General features: G+C 41.4%; 2 protein-coding genes and 1 long non-coding RNA gene across 10 annotated transcripts in view; 1 reads left to right on the top strand and 2 right to left on the bottom strand.

Moving 5' to 3' along the window:
- iglon5 (IgLON family member 5) overlaps positions 1-22,865 on the bottom strand; it is a 194,197-nt gene that overhangs the window by 19,316 nt on the left and 152,016 nt on the right. Inside the window, exons 2-4 of the mRNA XM_015950026.3 lie at positions 22,753-22,831; positions 7,244-7,476; positions 2,504-2,623 (exon numbers count right to left, since the gene is read on the bottom strand). Coding sequence (XP_015805512.1) covers positions 2,504-2,623; positions 7,244-7,476; positions 22,753-22,831 — 432 coding nt within the window. The remainder of the gene's footprint in view (positions 1-2,503; positions 2,624-7,243; positions 7,477-22,752; positions 22,832-22,865) is intronic.
- LOC139069866 (spectrin alpha chain, non-erythrocytic 1-like) lies at positions 7,845-14,241 on the top strand. Of its 8 annotated transcripts, none has more exons than XM_070551060.1 (10): positions 7,845-8,344; positions 9,539-9,661; positions 9,732-9,949; positions 10,034-10,138; positions 10,223-10,327; positions 10,403-10,435; positions 11,368-11,596; positions 11,677-11,988; positions 12,083-12,294; positions 12,377-14,241. In XM_070551060.1, exons 2-4 carry the CDS (start codon positions 9,652-9,654, stop codon positions 10,067-10,069), a joined length of 264 nt encoding a protein of 87 aa, XP_070407161.1. In that variant the 5' UTR covers positions 7,845-8,344; positions 9,539-9,651; the 3' UTR covers positions 10,070-10,138; positions 10,223-10,327; positions 10,403-10,435; positions 11,368-11,596; positions 11,677-11,988; positions 12,083-12,294; positions 12,377-14,241. The 8 variants fall into 8 exon arrangements, with proteins under 8 accessions (XP_070407161.1, XP_070407159.1, XP_070407160.1 ...); XM_070551058.1 differs by having other exon boundaries at positions 10,508-11,596; XM_070551059.1 differs by having other exon boundaries at positions 10,403-11,596; positions 11,677-11,942.
- Positions 12,983-22,746, bottom strand: LOC139069870 (uncharacterized). The gene is made up of 3 exons (XR_011520543.1): positions 14,212-22,746; positions 13,255-13,305; positions 12,983-13,168 (listed from the first exon to the last, which is right to left on the bottom strand). It is a non-coding gene; the product is annotated as an uncharacterized lncRNA (long non-coding RNA).

Here is a 22,865-nt window from a genome sequence, read left to right as displayed (position 1 = left end):
AATAATCTAAATTTTGATTTATTTGCTAGCTTTAAAGGTGTGGTTTACTTGTTTATTCAATACATTTGTAGTGTTCTCAAGTGTAAAGCAATGGGTCGTTAAAAAAAAACTACTGTTCTGATATGCAGAAGTCTGCTGGTGCAGAGGTACCGGCCCGATTAATCATTATTGTTATTGAAATGCACACACGTACAGTAGCTTCTGATTGGCTAACAGAACACGCTCAGCCATGTTGCTAAGTCACTTCCACAAGGACACTTTCCACTCTCTCTCCTCTCTGCAGAAAAAAAGCATCCCAGTGGGCGGGCACAGGTCAAGATGGACGAGGCCATGAATGCAAGTTCATAGTGTGACATAAATATGTGAGGATTTTCAAATCCTACAGTTTCACTGCCTCTTTTCTATCAGAAGATAACGCAGGAGATAGGTGTAGAAGACAATTTTCATGTTCAGCCAACACATTCTCTGGGGGTCTCCCAGGTAGATCAGGAAATGCCAGGTCTGGAGACCTCGGATGTACGATGGAGCTGTCGGTGCAGTGATCGCAACGTTTCAAAGCCCGTCTGGAGGGTCGACCCCGGTACCGTTCGGCGGCGTCAGCAGGTGCTCTTATTTTGAAAGGACGTCGTCTGGTTGTTAAACGACGAAAATCTCCTGCTTCACAGTTCTTAGTTTAAAGAAGAAAACACATCTGGCCAGGCTGCGCTTTTCTTTAGGATGACGGTGAATAGAACTGAAGTCAAAATGGAACTGACTTAAAATGGCGTTGCCTTGTTTTATATCTCTGAATTGTTGATAAGTTAGAGTAAAGTGGATTGGACACTTGAAGTCAACACCAGATTCTCCTGTGGCAGCCGAAAGCTCTGATTGGTTGGAACAATGTGTCATGCGTTTCTATGGAGATGAGGATCAGTATGTCTGTGCCGTAGTCCTGTTTTCATTAAACATAATTCATGACATATTTATTTCACAGATCATTCACTTGATTATTGTTGATCAACATCTGTTGTGCTTAATAATTTTAATCACAAATAAAGTACTTTGATTAAGTAAAGTTTCTTCTTCTCCTTCGGACTCTTCTCCTGGAATGTAAACAGTCTGAGGAACACCCGACCTTGGTTTTTCTACACGGTGTTATTGTGCACAGGGGTCAGCTGTATGGAGTTGAAAACAATGAACTTCATAACCTTACACACCCAATGCGTCAAAATATGACGCGTGTGACCGAGCCTCAATACATGACGATTCGGGACGCCCCAGCGCGTCAGGAGACGACGAATAGGGACACGTGGCTCTGCTGGCATCACTGTTTGATGCGCGAGGTCACACGGACATTATTCGACTATTTAACCTTCCCCTCACCCCAATCCTAACCTTAAGGTCCATAAACTGTGAACTTAAGGTTAGGATTGGGGTAAGGGGAAGATTAAGTATTTCACAAGTAGTTCTAATGTCCGTCTCACCACCGGCGTCAGATACCGATGATCTGGGATGCAGCGTCAGCTGTTTGTCCCTGATCGTCGTCTCCTGACGCGCTGCGGCATCCCGAATCGTCATAAATTGAGGCTTGGTCACACGCGTCATATTTTGACGCCTTGGGTGTGAGAATGTGTTGGTTCAGCCTGCATGAAAACTCAGAATGAAAGATCATAATCGCAAATAATTATAAAAAAAAATGTTTTTCACTCAAACACAATTTATCTTTTTAGAATACAAATAAGATTAAATGTCTAAAAATTACACTTAAAAATCATTTTTAGAAAATAATTTTTGCAGTGTGTATATTGTAGGGTTGCACCTAATTCTGTTGTTCTTGTTACAATGACAATAGTCACAATAGACAAGTTATTCTAGTCTACATATTGACTGATGAGGAGGAAATGGAACATCGTGGTAGAAATGATCGTCTTTATGCATGCAGCAGCATGACTCAGCATTCCTAATCAGACCAACGAAGGCTGTTTTTACTTTAAACTCCCTGGAGGCCATGTAATCATCATCTACATGACATGAACTATTAGCGATGACAAAATAAATGTATCATATGGATCTATTAAAGCCATGTATCCCGACCACGCCGGACTTTAATGATTTGTAACATGAACAGAAGCAAAAAAAAAGTAGCTGATTTTATGCCAAAAGTGTTTGTTGGCATGGTGATGCTGGTTGACAGGTCGAATGAGGACAGATGCAGACTGTTATGGGTGGTGCCGTGGGGATAATTATGCATAATGTGTGGCGATTTGAGACAAAACACTGGGACAGGATAGAATCTGAGAACATGATGGGGACAGACCAAGTGGCTGGATTTAAGAAGGATGGCACAGGGAGGAAGGATAAAGATGTAGACATAAGTAGAATGCTGATAAGGCTGCAGGCTGGAGAAGACAAAAAAAGCTTTAAGAAGCAGGGATGAACGTATATAGACAGGGAGATGAAGGTGAAAGGTGGGAACGCGAGATCTCCGGATCAGAAGACAAGCAAACAAGAAGAGGAAGCTTACATTTCTGGTCCTTCCAGGTGACGGTGGGCTCGGGCCGGCCGACCGCCAGGCAGTAAAGGTTTACATTTTCCCCCTCGTTCACCGACACATTTTTCGAGATGTTTACGATTCTCGCCGGCACTGAAAAAACAGGAATCTCCCATTAAAACTCGACCTCCAAATCACCTTTTTGTTCCATAAATTATTGATAAGGTGCAGCCTCGCAGTTTATCAAGGTGTTAAGGTCCCCATGTTTTAGACAGACAGGCAATCAGCTGATTAATGATCCACGCCTGAATGCTTACAGACTGTGCAACAATACGGTCGACCGACCACTTATCCCGCACTAAAGTATAACTGCTATGAAATGCAGTCTTTCCTAACAATAATCAAATTTTCAGAAAATGCATTCACCTAAGTATCAGTTAGACATTTTTTATACATCTTTTAAGCAAACGACCCCCGCTGACTACCATTTTGGCCCAAGCTCAAAGTGCTGGCGCAGTATGCGTGTAGTTAGTTTGGTAACACGATAGCCCTTGAATTTAAATGACCTATTATCATTGTTTTAATGAGCTCGGCTCTGAGATTGCTTTCTGAGTCAACCAAGGATCTTTTCCCCACGTCTTGGCGGAGTTAAAGACTTGCAGTGATAAAGCACATATTGGAGTGCTGCTTCTGTTTGATGCAATGACTTGAGGGCGTAATTATTTTGTCTACCATCAAGCTCGGGCTTCAAATGCTGGCAAATTGGAATCATTTGGTTTGGGACGTGTGGTCATTTGCGATAAGCTCTGGATTCTCCAGGTAAACATTTTGCGTCAGCAAAGTTGGAAAAAATACAGTCTCAACAGAATATTACTATTTTAGACATCACATTTATTTTTATTTATTCAACATTATTAATTCAACAACAAATGAGGTGACCTCCTGGTGATGCGAACCAAAGCAATCATCATCACTAGAAGGTTCTAGATAACAAGCAAAGACGAGTCATACACAGTAAGTTGATGAATACATTAACACTTTGTCATATTTTGTGTTAATACTCTTGGATGTTTTATGGTAGGGAGTGCTTTCTGCACTTATTGCAGTAATTTGCCCACAGCAGGAAGTACAGATGTTTGCCATTGTACTGTTAATAAATAGTATGTTGGGTTATGTAAATTGCTTTAAGAACTATTTATATTATGAACACCACTTGAGACCAATAAGCTGTGATACTCTGTTTAAATACAGAATATCACCTTGCCTGGTCTTTATTTGTTGTAGTCAGAAGATTCTAGGATTCTTTATTCATTAGGGAATTGTACACACTTTGTTTTGATTCAAGAAACAGTCAGGTTTATAAAAGTAAGTATTTATATTTACAAACAATTAAAACTTGATAAATTGGTTAAACTATTATTTACTGTGAGTGGATGGAAATAAAAGGTGATGTCTGGAACCTATGTGTGGATGCGATGTTGGTCAGAACTTCCGTGTCTCAGAGAGCTGAGTTCTGGATGTAAAAGAATTTGGTCAGTGTTAAACTATGAGGTTGATTGTTATCAAAAACCCACATCATCTGTGTGTCTAAATTACCCGTATTCAGAGACCCTCTTGGTGGATCTGAAAGTCAGAGAGGTCGGATGACCCCTGGCACCAGAGGACTGTAGAATACCGTGGTACCGATCCTTTCGTCCAGAGATGTCTCGGGTCACGACAAACGGATGGAACCAAGCATCTGGGACTCTTAAGGAGTCGAAACAATATCAGCTTTGTTTCTGCAGGAACTGTTAGCTCATCAGCTTTGCAGGTGCAAAAAGGTTTTGACGACGTGTCAAAATCTTTGATGGTTAAAGAGGATTTTGCTGCAGATGGCCGGTCTGAGCGATTCTCCAGAACTAGGTAGAACTCAAAGTGGTTTAGTTTTAATGATTTGATGTTATGCTTTGTACAGCCAATCAGAGGCTGACAAGTTTGGAGATGTTTTACCAAGGCATCTCAGAAACACACCCTCTTTGATATCGGAAGCTCTGATCTAGGTAAAAGGTTAATTACGTGTCATGCGTTTAACTTTACCTTACTTTGTTTTTGTGTGAGTGCAAATGGTGATGACCTCGTCAAGTAAACATGCTAAACATATATCATTAAGCACAGATTAATGAAACATTTAATTGTTTTATAATAATTATAAGTAGCAATAAACAAACATTTATTTAATGATTATCTTTAATTTTAAAATCTACTTTCTTCTTTCTTCTGTGAACCAAGGAGTTCATTTAATTAATTCCTCTGTAATGGGACCTTGGTAGGAGAGAATGTTATTGTTTGATTTTATTATCTCTTTCAGGGCATCAGGCTTTCAGTCTCCTGTGAGGGAAAATATTGTAGGTTGTGTCAAAGCCAGGGTAAGTTGACCTGGCTGTGGATTTGACCTGTAGGTCTCGAAATCAGGCCATTTCCTGACGTTACACTATCTTGCTGTTAGCTTACGGTTATAGCTCTGAAAGACTCGTTAAAGTAATGACTCATTATTCACTTCACAAATACATTTCACTTTAATAATGAGTTTTTGATAATTGAAAAAGTAGTGTGAGACATTTTTAGAGTGGACTATTTGCTTCATGGTTTAGCACTGTTAGCTCAACGTTAGCCTCTAGCCTGCTTCACCCAATATTAGAGTAACAAAACAAGATGCTGTGACTTCTTAGGAGTACACAGTTACTTCTGGGTTACTCCTGTTTACTAGCTTTGGTTTTTAAAGGGATATCTGTGTTTGCAGAAGCAGGTGTCTTTGGGGCTGCCAGTGGAGGCTTACAGCTGTGCTTTGTCACAAAGTAGTCTGAAGTCTAAAATGGCACCTGCGATTCCTTTATGTTACTAATTATTTTCACTTGCAGTCAGTCTGATTATTTAGGTCACAAAAGCAGAATGGGGATCACTACCGATAGATTTAAGGATATTTTACTCACAATGCTAGTTGGATCCATTCACTTGCTGTGTTTTATGCTAAGCTAATGCAAAAGAAGTACAGCTGGGTCAGGAGAATGACCGGGTTGGTTAAAAATTGTTTTTACCCACTTATCTAACTCTGTCGAACAAACTTTCATTTTTGGGTGAAATAGCCCTATTAAACAAATCTGGAGAAGTTGTCAAATTACAAATGCCTTCATTGCAGCGTTAGCTCACCGGAGACATGGCAACCTAACAAATTCAGACTGTAAACAGTTACTGCGTTCCTCTTTGGTTTTGTGTTTGAAAGGAGAAAAACAAACAACTTTCCAGCAGGCTGAGGATGAAATTTGTTTCAGTGTGACCTTCCTTCCAACATGATTGAGACATTAGAATGCCTTGTGATTATTTCACAGCAGAATTCTTACATATTGCTCCTTCACGTAAAAAATTCAAACACATAATTTCATAGAATAAAAATTCTACGTCATAAATTCAATGTCTAAAAATGTCTTATTCTTTTGCGACTCTATTTCTTCCATACAAGTAACCTGTTTTCATTTTGTTTATCTAATAACACATGTGCAGTTTTATTCTGGTTATAGGTACATTTAGTCTGCACCACACAGTTCCCTATACACCAAAAAAAGACACATATAGAGTCTGAAAATTCTCCTCCTGACAGTCTGGCATCAGTATATGGTGTCACTCAAGATCAACCTGACTTTCACTCACTGAGCTGCTGACTTGATGACTGAGCACCAGCCGTGATCCTGCCTTGTCAGTTACTGTATTTAGTCAGCCAGTTGGACAGCCTCCTGTGTACTTTGTCTACTCATCACACATTCTCTTCTCAGCCTTTCTGCTTACAGAACATATATATTCAGACGGCTTCAAGAAAATAATAAATGGGCTCAGCTTTTCTCACACCTGCATCGGTTTCCTATTAACAGCTGCACACACACACACACACACACACACACACACACACACACACACACACACACACACACACACACACACACACACACACACACACACACACACACACACACACACACAACACACGCTAAGGTTTCTGCAAAGAGGCAACTTTATGTCCGTGGGAAAATTAATACACTAAATATTAATTTTAAAAAGTGATGATAATCCATCATGTTCAGAAGGTTTGAGTAATTCCAAATGTTTTCTAATTTTCTTTTTGGGAAAAATTCATTAATTAAAGTTGTTTAAAGGCTTATTGATTCATTTGTCGACATGAGATTTATTATTTTTATTTTTTAGCAAAAAAACAGATTTAAATTGGGATCTTTAGGCACTTTGTTATCATGAAACTTGCCACAAATTCATAAATTTCCTCTTTTTTTTGTTAAAACTACAATAAAGACTACTGTTTTACACTTTTGGCACATTGAATATTATTTTATCACCAAAAACACGATTCCAAAAGCACTATTAGCTGAGAACCCAACATACAGGAGACGATTTACTGGAAAACAAAGACTCTTTCATGTGATATGTCTAATTTTTGTAAGAATTTATTTTGTGTGTCCTCAATAGTAGATTTTCAGATGATGTCTAGTTTTTAGGTCTGAAACTTATTTTTGTGTCCTTTAACTTGTCCACTTTGTACAAAAACTGAAAGGAAGAAGAGTCAAAATCGGTAAAAATCTAAATAATGTTAATCAAATACTTTGAAAAGGCACAATAACCATTGATAAAAACCACTTTAGAAAGTTAAAAGAAATTAGGAAATGCTTCTGATTACAAGGCAATCAAGTCTACCTGCTTTTGAAACACATGGCAAAAAATTTAAGCAGTAACCTTGGACGATGACGTAGACGTGGGAGATGCGAGGTTTGTTGTTTGCCTGGAAGGTGCAGGTGTAAGGTCCCTCGTCCGAAACCTGCACCTTTTCGATGTGAATGGAGAAATCACTGTTGTTGCTGTTGAGCAGGGTCACGCGCTTGTCCAGCGACCACTTATCTGTCCCCGTGAAAAGGATATTAGAGCGATTCAGCCATGCTTTGTGGGTCACCTCTTCGTCGATCCGACATCTGTGAGGCGACAGCAAGAGATTATTAGATCACATGATGTTTTACTCCAAGATTTGACAGATGGGTTTTCCAGGATGCCATCATTAGGAGGTGTTTAATACAGTAGGAGATGAAATGCCACTTATGTTGTTGTGAGTTGAAGTCATTAAGATTATACAAATCTTCAGCACATTCAGCTGAATCATTTTTACTTAGTAGATTAGTTGTGTGCAATTTGTAGAGAAGGAACGGCTGGAGGAGGACATCCTAGTTCTGCTGGCTGTTTTACTTCAGTTCAATGTGAAACTAAAACTGCATTCTCTTTGCAGATGCTTCAGTTTTTCTGTGGGTCTGACTGGAATTTGCCAAGCCCCCACAATGCCGCTCAGAAAATGGTCCCAACCCGGAAGTAAGAAAAATTGCAGTTCCACCCTCATCCGCTGGGGGCTGGTACCAGAAGCGAGCAAATCCTCATTGACTCCCATGTTAAAAATGCCATTTTCACAGCAGAAATAAACATGTTTACAGCCTGGTTCAAAAAATGGTTTTTTGTCTAAATTATCTAGTTTATACTCATGACAACTCTGAGGGGGGTGAATTTTTTTCTCACTCTTCTGTTTAAGTGTATTGAAAGCCTAAAATTCTGTATAATTAATGAGCATCCGACACACGTGACCGCCGCCTCAGACCCACGTGACCACAGAGCTAGCTCCGTGGAAAGGCCTCAGTACAGCCTCGGTCTCTCCTGGAAACTGTGTCGGGATTTTGAGTCTCTGTGCTTGTGAATTCTGTTTTGGATAATATTGGTGCAATTGTTGGACAAAATGACTTGCTGTGGTATTAATTGCACTAATAGAGCGTCCAAGGAGTCTCCACTTCATTTTTTTCGGTAAGTTAAAATCTATATTTGTATTTTATGTCACTGCTGCCTTTAAACTAGCTGAGTTTACCGAAGTAGCTAGCTAACTATCAGTTTAACATGTAGCATGTACTGTTTAACCATGAAATTTAAATGTAAAATACGGTAAAATAATTAATAGGGCATATTTAAATGGGTAAAAGGGTAAAACCCAGTGCATTTAAGATAAAAATGGGTTGAAATATGACGGGGCGCGCCGCTTGGGGGGACACTTCTGTGCTCTATTCTTTCATCCGGTAATCCCCAGCGGTCAGGCCGGGCAGGCTGATCGATGCGGCGCCTCGCTGCTGCGGGCTGACCGCTCGTGGAACTCGGAGACAGATCTGACCGGAGAAATACTGCAGCTCGTTGAGAAGTCTATAGGGCATACAGCGTTTCCCTTAAATCCCACTGCCACGCCGACAAGATCCCAAGTTTCTTTGTTTTTGTTGGCGCTGTTTACCGAAGAAGCAGCGGGAATACCAGCAAGTTTCATCAGACTCATAAAGTTAGTTTTTGCAGGGGACCCCCTGTAATTTACTGCTCCCTCCTGCAGTCTTCCCCTATTAAAATTTAAAATGTGTAACTTCATGTATTGTGATGAATGACTAATATTCATGTTAACTAAAACGTTAGGTATTTAGGGGGAAAAAACAAAATAATAAACATTATACAGATGTCAAATAAATCAAACTGTAATTAAACTATATATTTTCAAAGTCTTGATTCTGGATAAAATCCAACAACATATGCTTTATAAATAAACACTACGCATGGCTTTTACACACACACACACACGTTACATTGTGATTTCTTAGTAAATATTCTATTTGGCGAGAGATAAACTTTATTGTATTTATCCTAGTGAATCTATAATTAAACGGGTAAACTAGTAGTAGCACATCCAACATCAAAGAAAGTAAAATGTTATTATCAGGAGAGGGAGAATGATTAAGTGGTTAGCAGCAGTGTGCTAGACGATGGCCCCCTCCATGAGGCCACCACAGCTCAGCAGAACATCATTGTAGCTTCTTCTGGGGAGAAAAACACTTACAGAAAAAATAAAGTTAACAGCTGAAATAGCAGGAAATAATACAGTTAAAGAGCAGATTGTAGAAGAAAGAAACCCATAGGTTAAACTGGTCTGTCTACTGCATAATGCTGAACTCTAACATGTGTCCTCAGGGAAGGACCTGATTGGTGTCCAGAACCTGCTGAAGAAGCACGAGGCTCTGCAGGCTGAGATCACAGGTCATGAACCTCGCATCAAGGCTGTCACCCAGAAAGGAGAGACCATAATGGAGGAAGGTAGAGCAGGTCTGGTCCTGACATGTTTCTGAGGTGTCTGCAGGTTCTGGCTCACTTTGTTTGGGTCCAGGTCACTTCGCTGGTTCAGAACCCTCGGCCCGTCAGAACATTCTTATCCACCACGTTCTAACACCAGACCTGTTAACCCAACAGCAACAAGTGGCTCCAACTGACGATGAGACCGGGAAGGAGCTGGTTCTGGCTCTGTACGACTACCAGGAGAAGAGTCCTGGAGAGGTCACCATGAAGAAGGGCGACATCCTCACGCTGCTCAACAGCACCAACAAGGTTCGTATGCCCTTCACAGCCGAGGAACGACCTCCAGCTCAGAGCGAACATCTCCACACCTGCTTTGTGTTTGTGTGACTTTAGGTTGTTTTACTTGAACTCGCGTCTTTAGCTGAATGAGGATGGAGAGACGGGTCGGACCTGGAGCAGGTCGAGGTCTTGCAGAAGAAGTTTGACGACTTCCAGAAGGTTGGACTTTTCCTCCTCTCCGTCTTCCAGCAGCAGCTGTCAGATCAGCTCAGGTGATAATCAGCAGGTGCTTTTGTCCTGCAGGACCTGAAGGCCAACGAGTCCCGCCTGAGGGACATCAACAAGGTGGCATCTGAACTGGAGTCAGAAGGTCTGATGGCTGAGGAGGCTCCTATGGTTCAGGCTCAGGTGAGCGTCACCTGTCTGCAGCAGCTGGTCCCTCTCACTTCCTGGTTTGTTAACTCTGCTCGTCTCTGTTTGTAGCAACAAGAACATCTGGGTTCTGCTCCTGGAAAGGTGCGTGTTGTCCTCCGCCTCCACCAGAACCAGACGTGGTGTTTTTGTTACCACTCATTTGTTTGTTTACAGGATGAAGCCGTCTCTAACCCCGGCTTTCCACAGGAGTCGTCAGCAGCACGTTACTGCAGCAGCACGTCATAGCTGCTGATAGGAACCGCTGTGGTCAACAGAACCTTTTCCACCGGAGCCGTCAGCAGCGCGAGTCGGCCACGTCTCAGGAGCAGCATGTCGCGGCCCTTACGCGCCGGTTCTATTTTCTACGCGCGACGCCTCTGAAACGGGTCAAGTTCGACATTTTTGGGGAAGGAAAGACAGGAAATCGGACGCGGAAATTGAGAGAAGCTACCGAGATTTTCAGAATAAAGAACGTGCTGCCTTCCGGTTGCTTTACTTTTAAAAAAGGTTACTAACTGAGCGGCCCCGTGAGAAGTTATCACCTAGCTAGCGGTCTCCTTTGTTTTTCAGGTCCGTATTGGCGATTATAAAACGGACAGAACATAAAACACAAACCATGTTGTAGTTTCATCCTGCTTGTTGTTGTGTTTACTGACGAAGTCACTCGAGTGACTTCGTGCTCGGTCGGTGACAGCTGCTCCCCTGCTGCTTCGCGTCTCGTGGGAAGGGCCAAGCAGCAGCTTACGCGAGCAAGACGTGCTGCTGCAGTAACATGCTGCTGACGGCTCCCGTGGAAACCCGGGGTAACACGGCGTCACCCTAGAAGGTGAGTTCATTCAGCTGATCAGAGGTCACCTCTGATGGCCGCAGTCACGGCCGACCGTGCTGAAATCACACAGGAATTCAGGTGACCCGGCAGGCACCAGGTGCTGGTGAAAGTGGGGACATGTCAGCTGGTTGCCATGGCTACAGTTATCTTTATGCATCTGTATGACTGCTGACTGGTGTGTGTTTCCTGTGACCTTTGACCTCAGACCGTACGGTTGGGCGTTCAGACGACGGCTAACTTTAATTCCATCAAGGTAAGAGGAAGCTCTTCCCTTCCTGTCTGAGCGATCCGTCTCCAGGTTTCCTCGTCCGGCGTCCAGCCCGCTGGCGTCCACCTTCATCTCACTGGGTTTGGTTTCTCTCCAGGAGCTGAACAACCGCTGGCGCTCGCTGCAACATGCTGGGCAGCGCCCATGAGGTGTAGCGCTTCCACAGGTACCCCGCACACTTATGCGCCGCTTACGGGTCAGTAGAGTTTGGACCCACACTCAGACGGAGTTCTGATGTCTTCTCAGAGACGCTGATGAGACCAAAGAGTGGATCGAGGAGAAGAACAAGGCCCTGAACACAGACAACTACGGCCACCACCTGGCCAGCGTTCAGGCTCTGCAGCGTGAACATGAAGGCTTTGAGCGTGACCTGGCAGCTCTGGGTGATAAGGTCCGCTTTCCTGATCGGTACCAGGACCCGAGTTGTCTCTGGAGACACGTTCTTCATGGTTCTGGTGACTCCACCCCAGCCGTTCCTGATCAGCGATCAGCGGGGTGCTTTCCTATTTAAGGTGGATGGAGGACAAAATTTGACGCCAGAAGATTGCCTCAGTTTTGGTAGTAACCAGCCACTCGTGTTACCTCTAGTGTTCCTAGGATTAATGTTATTTCGTAGTGTTTTTGCTCTTATATTGGATTTACCATTCTTCAGGATTCCTGTCGACCTCATTGGATACTGAACTCTACTCCAGGAGTTGGATATTCAACACACGGACCTTATCACCACCCTCCATAACCCACCTCTCATCTCACCCGTTGCCCCATCCACCAGGACGCCCCGCTTCTCTCCACCTCTGCTCCCTCTCCTGCGCTTCCCCGGCTCTCTACCTCTCCCTCCTCCAGCCAACATGTACACCCACCACAGTAAGTCTGCTGAACACCTCTGCCTGCCTACAATGGATTTTGAAACCAGAACCTAAGCTCACCTGTGTTCTCCCTCCTCCAGATGCTGAGCTGTTGTTGCAGTTCCAACCACAGACTTATCTGTGCACCTTAAGTTCCTCCTTATAAATAAATCATTTTTTCCATCAGTTTTTGGTCAGTGTTGTATTCTGCATGTCTTGGGTTAAGTACCTTCCTCCAAACATGACACTCCTCTTCAAAGAGCAAATCTGTTCAGCACATTCTGACAGACAGACCACCATTCTTCTGTCATGATGCTGTACAGGACATTTTTAGAGTTTTTCTTTTTAAAGATAAATAGGATTACATTTAAATAGCAATACTTTCACATTATCATTTTCCCACACTTCTGTATAACTGTATTTTGTTGTTTTTCAATAAAGAATGACAAACTATTTAAGTTTGGATTTGTTGCACACAAATATATATCTGTAAAAAATATCTACAAAGCTAATGTATACATAACAAGTATGATTGGGTTTTGCAATACGGCACTATTTTAGTAAGAGTTTTAAACCAAGTAAAGTTAGTAAAGAACACATTTCTATTGTCTGCTAAGAAACTGTTGGGATTTAAAATGGGCCTGTTGTACAAATAACTTGTAAATGATTATTCCTCACTTTTGTCTTAACCAAAGAAATTCCAGTAATTGAGCAAAAACATTTATTTTTAACACTACATTTTATAAAACAGGGCGCAAAGTGTCGGCACATGTATGTATGTCGATGGTCCACCCCAACCGAACCAGGAGACACAGACGTCAGGGAGGCCAAGGTTGTCTCTGCAGCTCTCTGGGCACCACGCCTCACTCAGCTGTCTCCAATGATCCAAATGGCTATGGAGAAAAAATAACAGGTTTGTCATAATTGTTTAAAGTACAAAACCATACATGAAGTGGTGAGACAGGTATGTGAAACTTACACTTGCTGATGTTGGAGACACACAGGCTGCCATGGTGACATTTAAACAGATCTAACAAAAAAATAAAAATGAAAATTAAAAACTCCCAGACCTCATGTCATATTTACTAATCAGCTATGGCTGATTTATTGTTTGGATCACAGTGAGTTACACTAATTCTAATATATTTTTATTTCTATTATACATACATACTTTTTAACTGTTATTTTCACGACTGTTATCAGGCTCTCTTGTTCTGGTTCTGATGATAATTCCGTGTCTTCCAGCAAGTTATCTTGTGCTTACTTCATCTGTAGAATGTCTCTTTACTTTTGGTAAATTGTACTGAGTCCAGAATAAAGACTAGTTGGCTGTACAAGATACAAACAAGTATAACATTTTGGAAATATATGAAATGTATTTACGCTGCTAATTTAGCTCGAATACTAATAACTGCAATATTTTCCGGACTATAACAAGCACTTTTTTACATTTTCTGGCAGGTCCTGCTACTTATACTCCGGAGCGACTTATATAACAAAATATGTAGGCTACACCACGCTGCTGCGGCCCGAATCCGACCCACACAAGAATGAGTTCCCCTGTCCCGCTGGGAGGGTTTCAAACACCGCCAGTATCTGTTAGAGCCTGTGGCGGGGTGCTGAGGGCCGGCTCCAGCCCAGGAATGAGCTCTCCTCGCCGGCCGGGAGGGTTTGAAACACCGCCATCCTCTCCTCTGCATGTTGTTCATTCTGTTATGGTTACCGGTGCTTGTGTTGCAATGTGAAACGCTTGGTCTCAGATTTTGTAAGAAAGATAATAAAATGTCCCCCCAAAATACGACTTAAATATATTTTCTCTTATTCATGATACATTTAATGGCTGGTGCGACTCAGGAGTGATAGCGCCGAAAAAAACTGTACTGAAAACTTGCTCAAAGCAAAATGTTTTCATTACGGAAATAAATTATAAACTTACCGATTTAAAACTTTTTTAATACAGGTACTTCTCACGAACAGGCGCAGAAAACCTCCACCTAAGCTCCGTGTAAGGTTCAGGTCGATGGGTGTTCCAGTTAGCTCCGGTTGGGTTGAAGCTAGGTGGCTACATCCGTTAGCTCGGCTCCCACCTCCGCTTTAGCTTTGGGTTAGCCAGGGTTAGCTTCAGGTTAGCTCGTAGCTAGTTCGCCTGGGTGTCGTCACTTGAGCCCAGCCTTACAGCCACACCCTCAGCGCCTCCTCTCTTCCCTTTTATGGAATTGTCTGGGCTGGACGGAACCTGTGACACGGTCAAAATGGCGGTGGTGGCCACCTCCCATTATAGACAACAAACGTGTTATTGAAGCCAATGGAATCCGTTTGTCCAGTATATGTACAGTCTATGGAATTTGCCCATGAACTGTCCATGGTGCTGAACCAACCAGAAAGCTTTCCTGTAATTCTGGTCGTTCCACTAACAAGCTTCGTCGGTTTCTGTGCAGAAATAACACAATTATCACCAACCAAAAGAGGGAAGCTTGTCTTACACAATGTTTACAATTGATTTTGCAGCTTCCCGCCTCCTCCAGTACAGAATATGACATATTTCACATGTCAGTGGCAAGGAAGTTGGACAAAACGTGACATGACCATTCAGGTGGCCAAAAATAAAAACAATCAAATACGAATTGCATCAGGGCAAGGTCAAATAGTTTATTTTTGAAAACCAAATTCGTTTTTGAAAATAGTTAAATGCTACACTGCAAAAAAAGATTTCTAAGTAAAAGAAAAAACCCATTTAGAGACATTTTATCAATGTTTTATGGTAAAAAATTACTAATTAAATATTTTCTAGAAAAAAAATCGGTACCTAAAATAAAATAAGGTAAATATTAAATAGGATCCAAATTTTCTTGTTTAAATGTGACGATGTGTGTCCCTGGGAGCGCAACCTCCAGAAAAATGACAAACGCATCACACTCACTTTAATCACTGGCAACGAGCACAGTGGTACATTTGTAAAACAACAACATTTATGAATGAAGAAAGTTTTGTAACCGTTTGCTACAAATCAGTAAATGCATTTTGTCGTCAGGGGCTCTCATAGAAGGAGACATGGCGTCTAATATGGCGTCGCCCAGAGACATAGACTCACTCCCTACTGGTTGCGCAGCGCACCAGGCTAAAGACCAAAGGTGTCATGGTCTGCGTCTCCCTCATGTGTCTCCTTGTGTGCTCCATCCTCCTCTAAGGATCCCCTCATGTGTCTCTTTGTGTTCCTCATGTGTCCCCTAGTCACCCCTCTGCAGTTATTTTATAAGGTTCAGCTTTTTATCTATAGTCTCTTTAGTGTGTTTCTTTCCCCGCCAGTTTTTGTAGTTTTCCTTCCCCCTTAGAATATTATTTTGCTTGCTCTTCTTGTCTTTAGGTTTAGCTCTTAGGTCATGTTTGTTTCCTCTCCCTGATTTGTAATTGCTTTCACTTGGCTTCTCTCCCCACACACCTGCAGCTTATCTTTCTCTCATCATGCCCCAGTGTATATAACCCTGTCTGCGTCTCAGTTTGTTTTTGGGTCAGGTCATTGCTTCTTGTCACCCTTGTCTTGTTCCCCCTCTCTAGATTTTGATTTTTGGATTCTCTAGGTTTTGTTATTAGGACTTTTTGATTTGTGTTTTTGGCTCCCTGCCGGTTTTTTTGGATTTAACCATTAATAAAGGCTTTTTACGTTATTTCTACCAACCCTGTGTCTTCTGGCATCTCTGAATTTTTGGGTCCTAACCTCCTCCTAGCTCCCCACTGTGACAAAAGGTGACAGATCATTTGCTGCTGTGTGTCCCCCAGACTAAGGAACTCTCTCCCCCTGAGCCTCAGATCAGTGGACTCAGTGGTCTCCTTTAAAAAGCAGCTGAAAACTTACCTTTTCAAGCTGGCTTTTGTGGGACCTTCATCACCCTCTCCTTGCTCTGCTCTCCCTACCTATCCCACCTTCCTCAGGATCCACTGATTTCCCTCTTTCCTATTCACTCTCTGTCTTTCATTACATTTTTAATCACAATAGTCTATTTTTGCTCATTTAAAATATATTTTTAATCATTTTCCAAATTCTTTTTGATATTTAACATTTTTTGTTTTTGTGAAGCGCCTCGTGATTTTTATCTTGAGAGGCGCTATAGAAAAGATCTTTTCTTCTTCTTCTTCCCATGAATTTTAGACACGAATTTTACGGTTAAACGTTACAAAGTCGCCAATATTTTTTAACAACTGGGCATCATTTTATTCAATTTCAACAATATTCTGATGGATATTTCCAGACATTAAAATGGTAAATGGTTAACGGTCAAAACTACATATTGTTACTTTAAGTATCAAGAAAGCTGCCGATGGGGAGAGCAAACGGTGTTCAGCCAGGATTCTTAAAACTAGCAAAATAATCACATTTCAGATTTATAAGCTAGTTTGACCCCGTTGGCAATTTAGTTTTACTTAAATGTAGAAAATGTGGATAATATAAGAAGATCATGCTTTCTTTTTAAACAAAAAAATGAAATAAAATGTCTAAAAATGAGGCTTTGTTACTTTCTTAGACATCTGTTTTGCAGTGCGTGCTTGTAGTGCTGTGTTTGGTTCACAAAAATGAGATTCATTGAAAAGCCACTAAAAGAAAAGCAAACATTTGTAAGCACACAGCCTAAAATTAAGCTTCAGAATTTTCAAACAGCTAAAAAAACCATTTAATTTTGGACACAAATTTTTCATGTTTCTAACTAAAGCATGTTCTTAATCACAATGATCAACAGAAAAAAAAAGTATCCCATATTTCCATCGAGAAAAATAAGAGCACATTACGGTGAACTGCAAGTTTTGGAGGCAAATATCAGAATGTCTCAATCAGATAAAAATAAAATGGTTTCTATCAGAGTAGCAAGTCTTAACCCACCTAAAAACCTATATCCAACTTCAAAAAGCAAGTTGACGGTTTACCTGTAAATATCATAGTTCACCTGCCTGAATGTCAGAGAAAATCTGTAAACAGATCTCAAAGGAGCAAAATATAAAATGGTCGAAATACCTGTGAAACTGAAGGGTTTTCAGGGGAAAATAAGTACATTTCACTTAAAATATCTGATAGTTTGTCAGTACTGATAACACAAGTGTAGTTTTACTTGAAATGTTAAACAAAAAAGTTTTATTTTATTTTTTGAAAGGTTATTAAAGGCATAGAACAAGGAAAATGTATTTTTTAATGATTATTTCTGATTATAATGGGTCACTCTGAGTTTTTCATGCAGGCTGAACATGAACATAGTCTCCTACACCTATCTCCTGCATTAACTTCTGATAGAAAATAGATGGTGAAACTCTAAGATTTGAAAATCCTCACAGATCTACACCAAACTGTCGGTTCTGCTCGAAATACAAACATGGATGTGCCCAAGGGATTGACTCTCCTTCATTTGCGCCTTTTGAGAAGGTTGTGGTCACCAACCTGGGGGTGAAGTTGGATGTGGAGCTCACACTGGACACCCAGGTCAATGGAACAATCAGATCCTGCTATTTCCATCTCAGGAGAATAGCTAGGATTAAGCTGCTGCTATCTCGTAAACATCTGGAAACTGTCGTCCACGCCTTCATTACCACCAGACTGGATTACTGTAACTCGCTTTATGCAGGCATCAAGCAGGCCTCCATAGCGAAACTGCAGAAGGTCCAAAATGCGGCAGCCAGGTTACTGACTGGTACCAGGAGATCTGAACATATCACGCCCGTCTTGGCATCCCTACACTGGCTTCCAGTCTCTTTTAGAATTTCGTTTAAAGTTCTGGTGTTTGTTTTTAAATGTTTAAATGAGTTGGCTCAACGTTATCTGGCAGACCTGATTCAGCCTTATGTTCCCGTAAGGAACCTTCGTTCAGCTCAACAAGGAATGTCAGTCGTTCCCAAACACAGACTACAATCCCAAAGGGGTCGTGTTTTCTCTGTGCTGGGGCCGAGGCTCTGGAATGAGCTACCTGCATGGTTTAAACAGGCCAGCACGCTCGGCAAGTTTAAGAGCCGTCTGAAAACACACTTTTATTCTTTGGCTTTTATTCAGGAAGAGTCCCGTTAACTGTTGGCTTTGCACTTTTTGTCGCCCCACCTAGATTTTATATGCATGTTTTTGCTGGTTTTAAATGGTTTTATATGTTTTTATTTTTTATTATATTTATATATTTTTTTTGCTTATTTCTGCTGTGCAGCACTTTGTTTGGTCCTTGGGCCATGTGAAGGTGCTATATAAATAAAGTTTTAGTTAGTTAGTTAACATTCATGGACTCGCCCATCCTAACTCACAACAGAAAGCTGTTGTTGGTTTAGCGTTTTTAGCAAACAGCAGTGAATGTCCCGACTAGTTGAGGCTAAACGTTAGCATTAGCAACACACGGCAGGAGCTCCTTCAGGCTTGTGTTCTTTGTGGCGATGAAACATCAACGTTCAAAGTCGGTGGTCGAGTCTCATTACTGTAAACCATTCCAAGGATAGAGGCCCAAATATGATGAAATAATATTGAAGCTCAGCTGTGATGTGGCTCACTGCTAGTTCCTGGAAATTGTGCACCAGTACATTGATTCCTACCAGAGACCACTGCAAATGTATTGAATAAAACAACATTGACCACCGTGCACAGGCATGAAGATGGATGGAATGCAGAAATGGAATTAAACAACATTTTTTACAAGGTTTTTCAAGCATAATGAAGGACCAGGCCATCGATTGTTATTTGAAATTATCCCACTGCTGGTGATTTGATAAGAATTAGTGAGCACGCTCTGCTCATTTAGGGAGAAAATGCTGCGACTGCGAAGACAACCGCGCATGATTTCCCCTCATTTTCATTCTCATCAAGCCATCCAGTGACCCCTTGTGCTGAATCTGCATTCCTATGTTTCCTCGCACAAACTTGTAGCTGCCTTCTTGTTTGTTTGTCTGTGAGACTCTCGGGTAATAAAAGCCAGCAAACTTTCATCTTATTATGCATCTTTCCTGTTATACAGCTAGAAGCAGTGGGTCACGTTATCAGACTCAGTCACAGGAGCAACACACTGGATGAAAAATAGTTGCATATCATTGTTCAGAACTCGGTAGTTTGTTTTATCTGCAAGCAAAAACTGTTTGCAAATCAAGTTTTCCTGTTTTTACTGAGACTGTAGTTAGCAATGAATGGACAACGCTGTCAGAACAATGAAAATGTAAGATGTCACAGTGTGCAGAAACACTGCAATTTACTTTTGTGTTGTTTTGACACCAGACGGGAAATGTTTGCCTAAGCAGGTGTGACATCTTGTGCAGGACTCGGCCACTAGACGTCCTTAACCAGCTTCCTCTAGTGGGACAACTTGTCAGCATGTTTAATTAATATGAGCTGCATAAATATCACCTGCCGAGTCAGTAGCAGTGACACAACAACTCACAACAGGTGAGCTCACAAGTCCACAGAGCACAGAGCGTCTGCTCAGGCTCATGCAAGGTTTATAAACTAAAACACTTTTTTTTTATTTCAGTTGTCGGGATGTGGTTAATGGGTTTAAGTGGTAGGTAGTTAGTTTAGTTAAGCGGGCAGCGGTACAGTGAGAAATCTCTCCATAAGAAAAAAGATGTGTACTAATCTATTTTTAAAATTAATCACGTCTGATGCTGATGCTACAGGACTGCAAGCCCAGAGGAGATGAGCATCATAATAACATCAAATGTGTCTCATCTTAATGACCCACATCAAAGCCAACGCAACAGCATTGTCTCAAGCATGAGGGGAGAAAACGATGGAGATGTGGTACTCGGGTAAAAAGTGATTTCACATTCAAATGAATGTTACTCAATAAGCTGTTTAGTCCTACAGAGACTAAACTTAAACCTTGCATCTGTTATCATAAACAAACACTCAACATCATACTTTAAAGGGATGGCAGGTGATCTTTTTCTTCCGGGTGGATTATTTGAACCATTGGTCCACATAACTGTCAGTCGTTCTGGTGAAGCTTTTACAGAAGCCCGTCGCCGTTTGTCATCGTTCCTGGGTTAGTGTTCACTTCCTGCACGTTCTGTTGTGCAGAGTGCCGTTTTTACTGGGTTCATTTGAAAATGGCTGAAAGTCGCAAGAGAAAAAGTATCTTTGAATGCTACAATAAGAAGCGAAAGGCCTCCGAAGTAAGAAATAAGAATTCTTTTCAACCATAAAGCTAAGGTCCGGCATGCTATTTGGAGAAATTCATTTCAGATTACTGCTAGAAGAAGTGCTGCAAGGCCGGCAGCTACTTGTAAACAGAGGGTGAATGAGGATAACTCGTGGGCGATTCTTTCCTGAAATTCAAAAACATCCTCCACTGACTTTTAATCAGCTCTGAAGATGTAGCTTTGACCCAGATTTAGTGGGCACACAGTCATTTTGTGTCTAATATAAATGAATGCTCGTCCCTTGTAAAGGTACGACACTGTTGAAGACCCAAAAGTACCAGAACCGCTCACACAGCGCGTGCGCCTACCCTACTCAACAGTTATTTCTGAGTCAACACACGTTGTTTCCTTTTATTTTGAAACTTTACTCCACACACAATGATGAAGATTGTCAAGAAAGGGTGTTTTCCATGTTTTTGTCAAATACAACGGATCCCAAAACATTGTTTTACTTCCTTTCTTTCGTCTTCCTCCTCCAACCCCCATAAACCTCAGTGTGCCTTCCTACGGCAAGCCTGAAGGAAGACAGAATATGTCAAACCGTGTAAAAACTATTTCAAGCACATCCTCATGTCCGACGTGTTTCTAAAACACATGTGCAGTCAGGTCACATTTCAGCATTGTGCAACGCAGAACATGACTCGTGAGATTTGATCTGTGAGAAATTCTAACAGTTTGAGATGGAGCTAAATGCTACAAGTGAAAAAGCTGCACAGTGTACACCGGCTTTACTTATTAAAACTCATGATATGCGAACATCTTGTCCCTGATTGGCAAACAGCAACATGACTCTACCACTGACTCTGTTTGCTTTGGAACGTTGATATTTATCTCAAGTCAAGTCAAGTCAAGTCAACTTTATTTATATACAGTAGCACTTTACAACAGCATAAAAGCCGACCAAAGTGCTTAACAAGCCAAAAAGAACAGAAGTTCTCCACAAATAACACAAGCCTGAAGGAGTTCTGCTGTATGGTGGTGTTGCTAATGCTAATAGTTAGCTTCTACTAACCGAGATGTTCTCTGGACGCTAAACCAACAACAGCCTTCCCTGTCGTGAGTCAAGGTGGTTTTTAAATCTCGTTTAAAGACCCACTTTTACACTTTGGCTTTTAGACAGTGACTCGTTTTAGTGTTTTATTGTGTCATTGTTTTAATTTGTGCTCTTAGTATTCATCATGTTTTCTCTGCTTTTAATTGAGATTTTTATCCTTTGTTTTAACTCCTTGTAATGGGTGTGTTTTGTTTTAGCCTGTGCAGCACTTTGGGCAGCTCCCATGCTGCATTTTAAATGTGCTATATAAATAAACTATGCTATGCTATGCTAAGGTGGGTGAGTTCATGAATGCTAAGTGACAGGGTGACGTAGATCTATTCCCTATCAGCGGCTAATGCAGGAAATAGGGGAAGACAACAATTTCCACATTCAGCTGAAATTCAGCGTGACCAATCGTATTTTAAAAAGAACCTCACCTTTAAAGCAACACTAACACGTTTTTAACTCTATAAGTTATTGGTTTCAAACTGGTTTCAGTGGTTCTTGAGCCATGTCACATTGAACAGCACTCTGCAGCTCACTGCTGACCCGAACCTGCACTTAACCATTTTGTGGTTCAATTAGGAACATTAGTGTGAGGCATCTACCTGCGTTGGGACAATAGCTATCTGCTAAATAAATCCTCTGTGACTTCTCTACATCAATAAAACCTACACAACAATATAGATTTCTTTGGTCTCCAGCTTTGGGGAAGACTTGCTGATGCTGACAAACGTCGACAGATCTCAACTTGGCTTCGGAATAACTCACTTTGTTTTTAGAGGAAGACCTGTTTTTCTTCAGAATGTAAAAAAGACTAATTTGTTCACATTTGTTGCAGAGGTGACGGCTTTAAGGTGATGTAAGTAGTGTTGACTTGGATTTTTTTTTATGCTGAGTGTACTGCCAAGTCAGGTCACATCTAGAGGAGAGGGGGTAGAAAAAGCAAGTAGGCCTTTTTTCTGCTTGGTTGGGAGCCAGGGAAAGCTGTGATTTCTACTTTATCACTCACAGCGAGGCAGGTGTGGCTGGACGAGGAGGAGCATCACCCACTGAGCTGACCTGCTTTATTGTTACATCTAAGAAAAAGATTATTGCACAAACACTGTGCGACTCTATCAGCATTTGACAGTTATGATTATTCAGTTAGCTAAGATGGAAAATGTGGCACATTGTGGGAAGCGTAATTGAAGTTATGATACACAGAAGTGGCTATTAAAGCAGCGTGGCAGGTGGTGGAAGGGCAAATATGCTTTTCATGTAATCAGTCGGTGCAGGTGTAGCACGAGGAGTTACCTCAGAATCACACTTTCGCCTTCCAGCACTGTAATATTGTCCGGCAGGAGTCCGATTTCTGCGCTGTGCACACTGGACCCTGCCAAAATTGTAAAAAAAAAAAGGAGAGAAAG

The sequence above is a fragment of the Nothobranchius furzeri genome, chromosome 5 (assembly GCF_043380555.1).
Source record: "Nothobranchius furzeri strain GRZ-AD chromosome 5, NfurGRZ-RIMD1, whole genome shotgun sequence".
NCBI classification, from domain to species: domain Eukaryota; kingdom Metazoa; phylum Chordata; class Actinopteri; order Cyprinodontiformes; family Nothobranchiidae; genus Nothobranchius; species Nothobranchius furzeri.
This window is presented reverse-complemented; position numbering and strand designations above follow the sequence as displayed.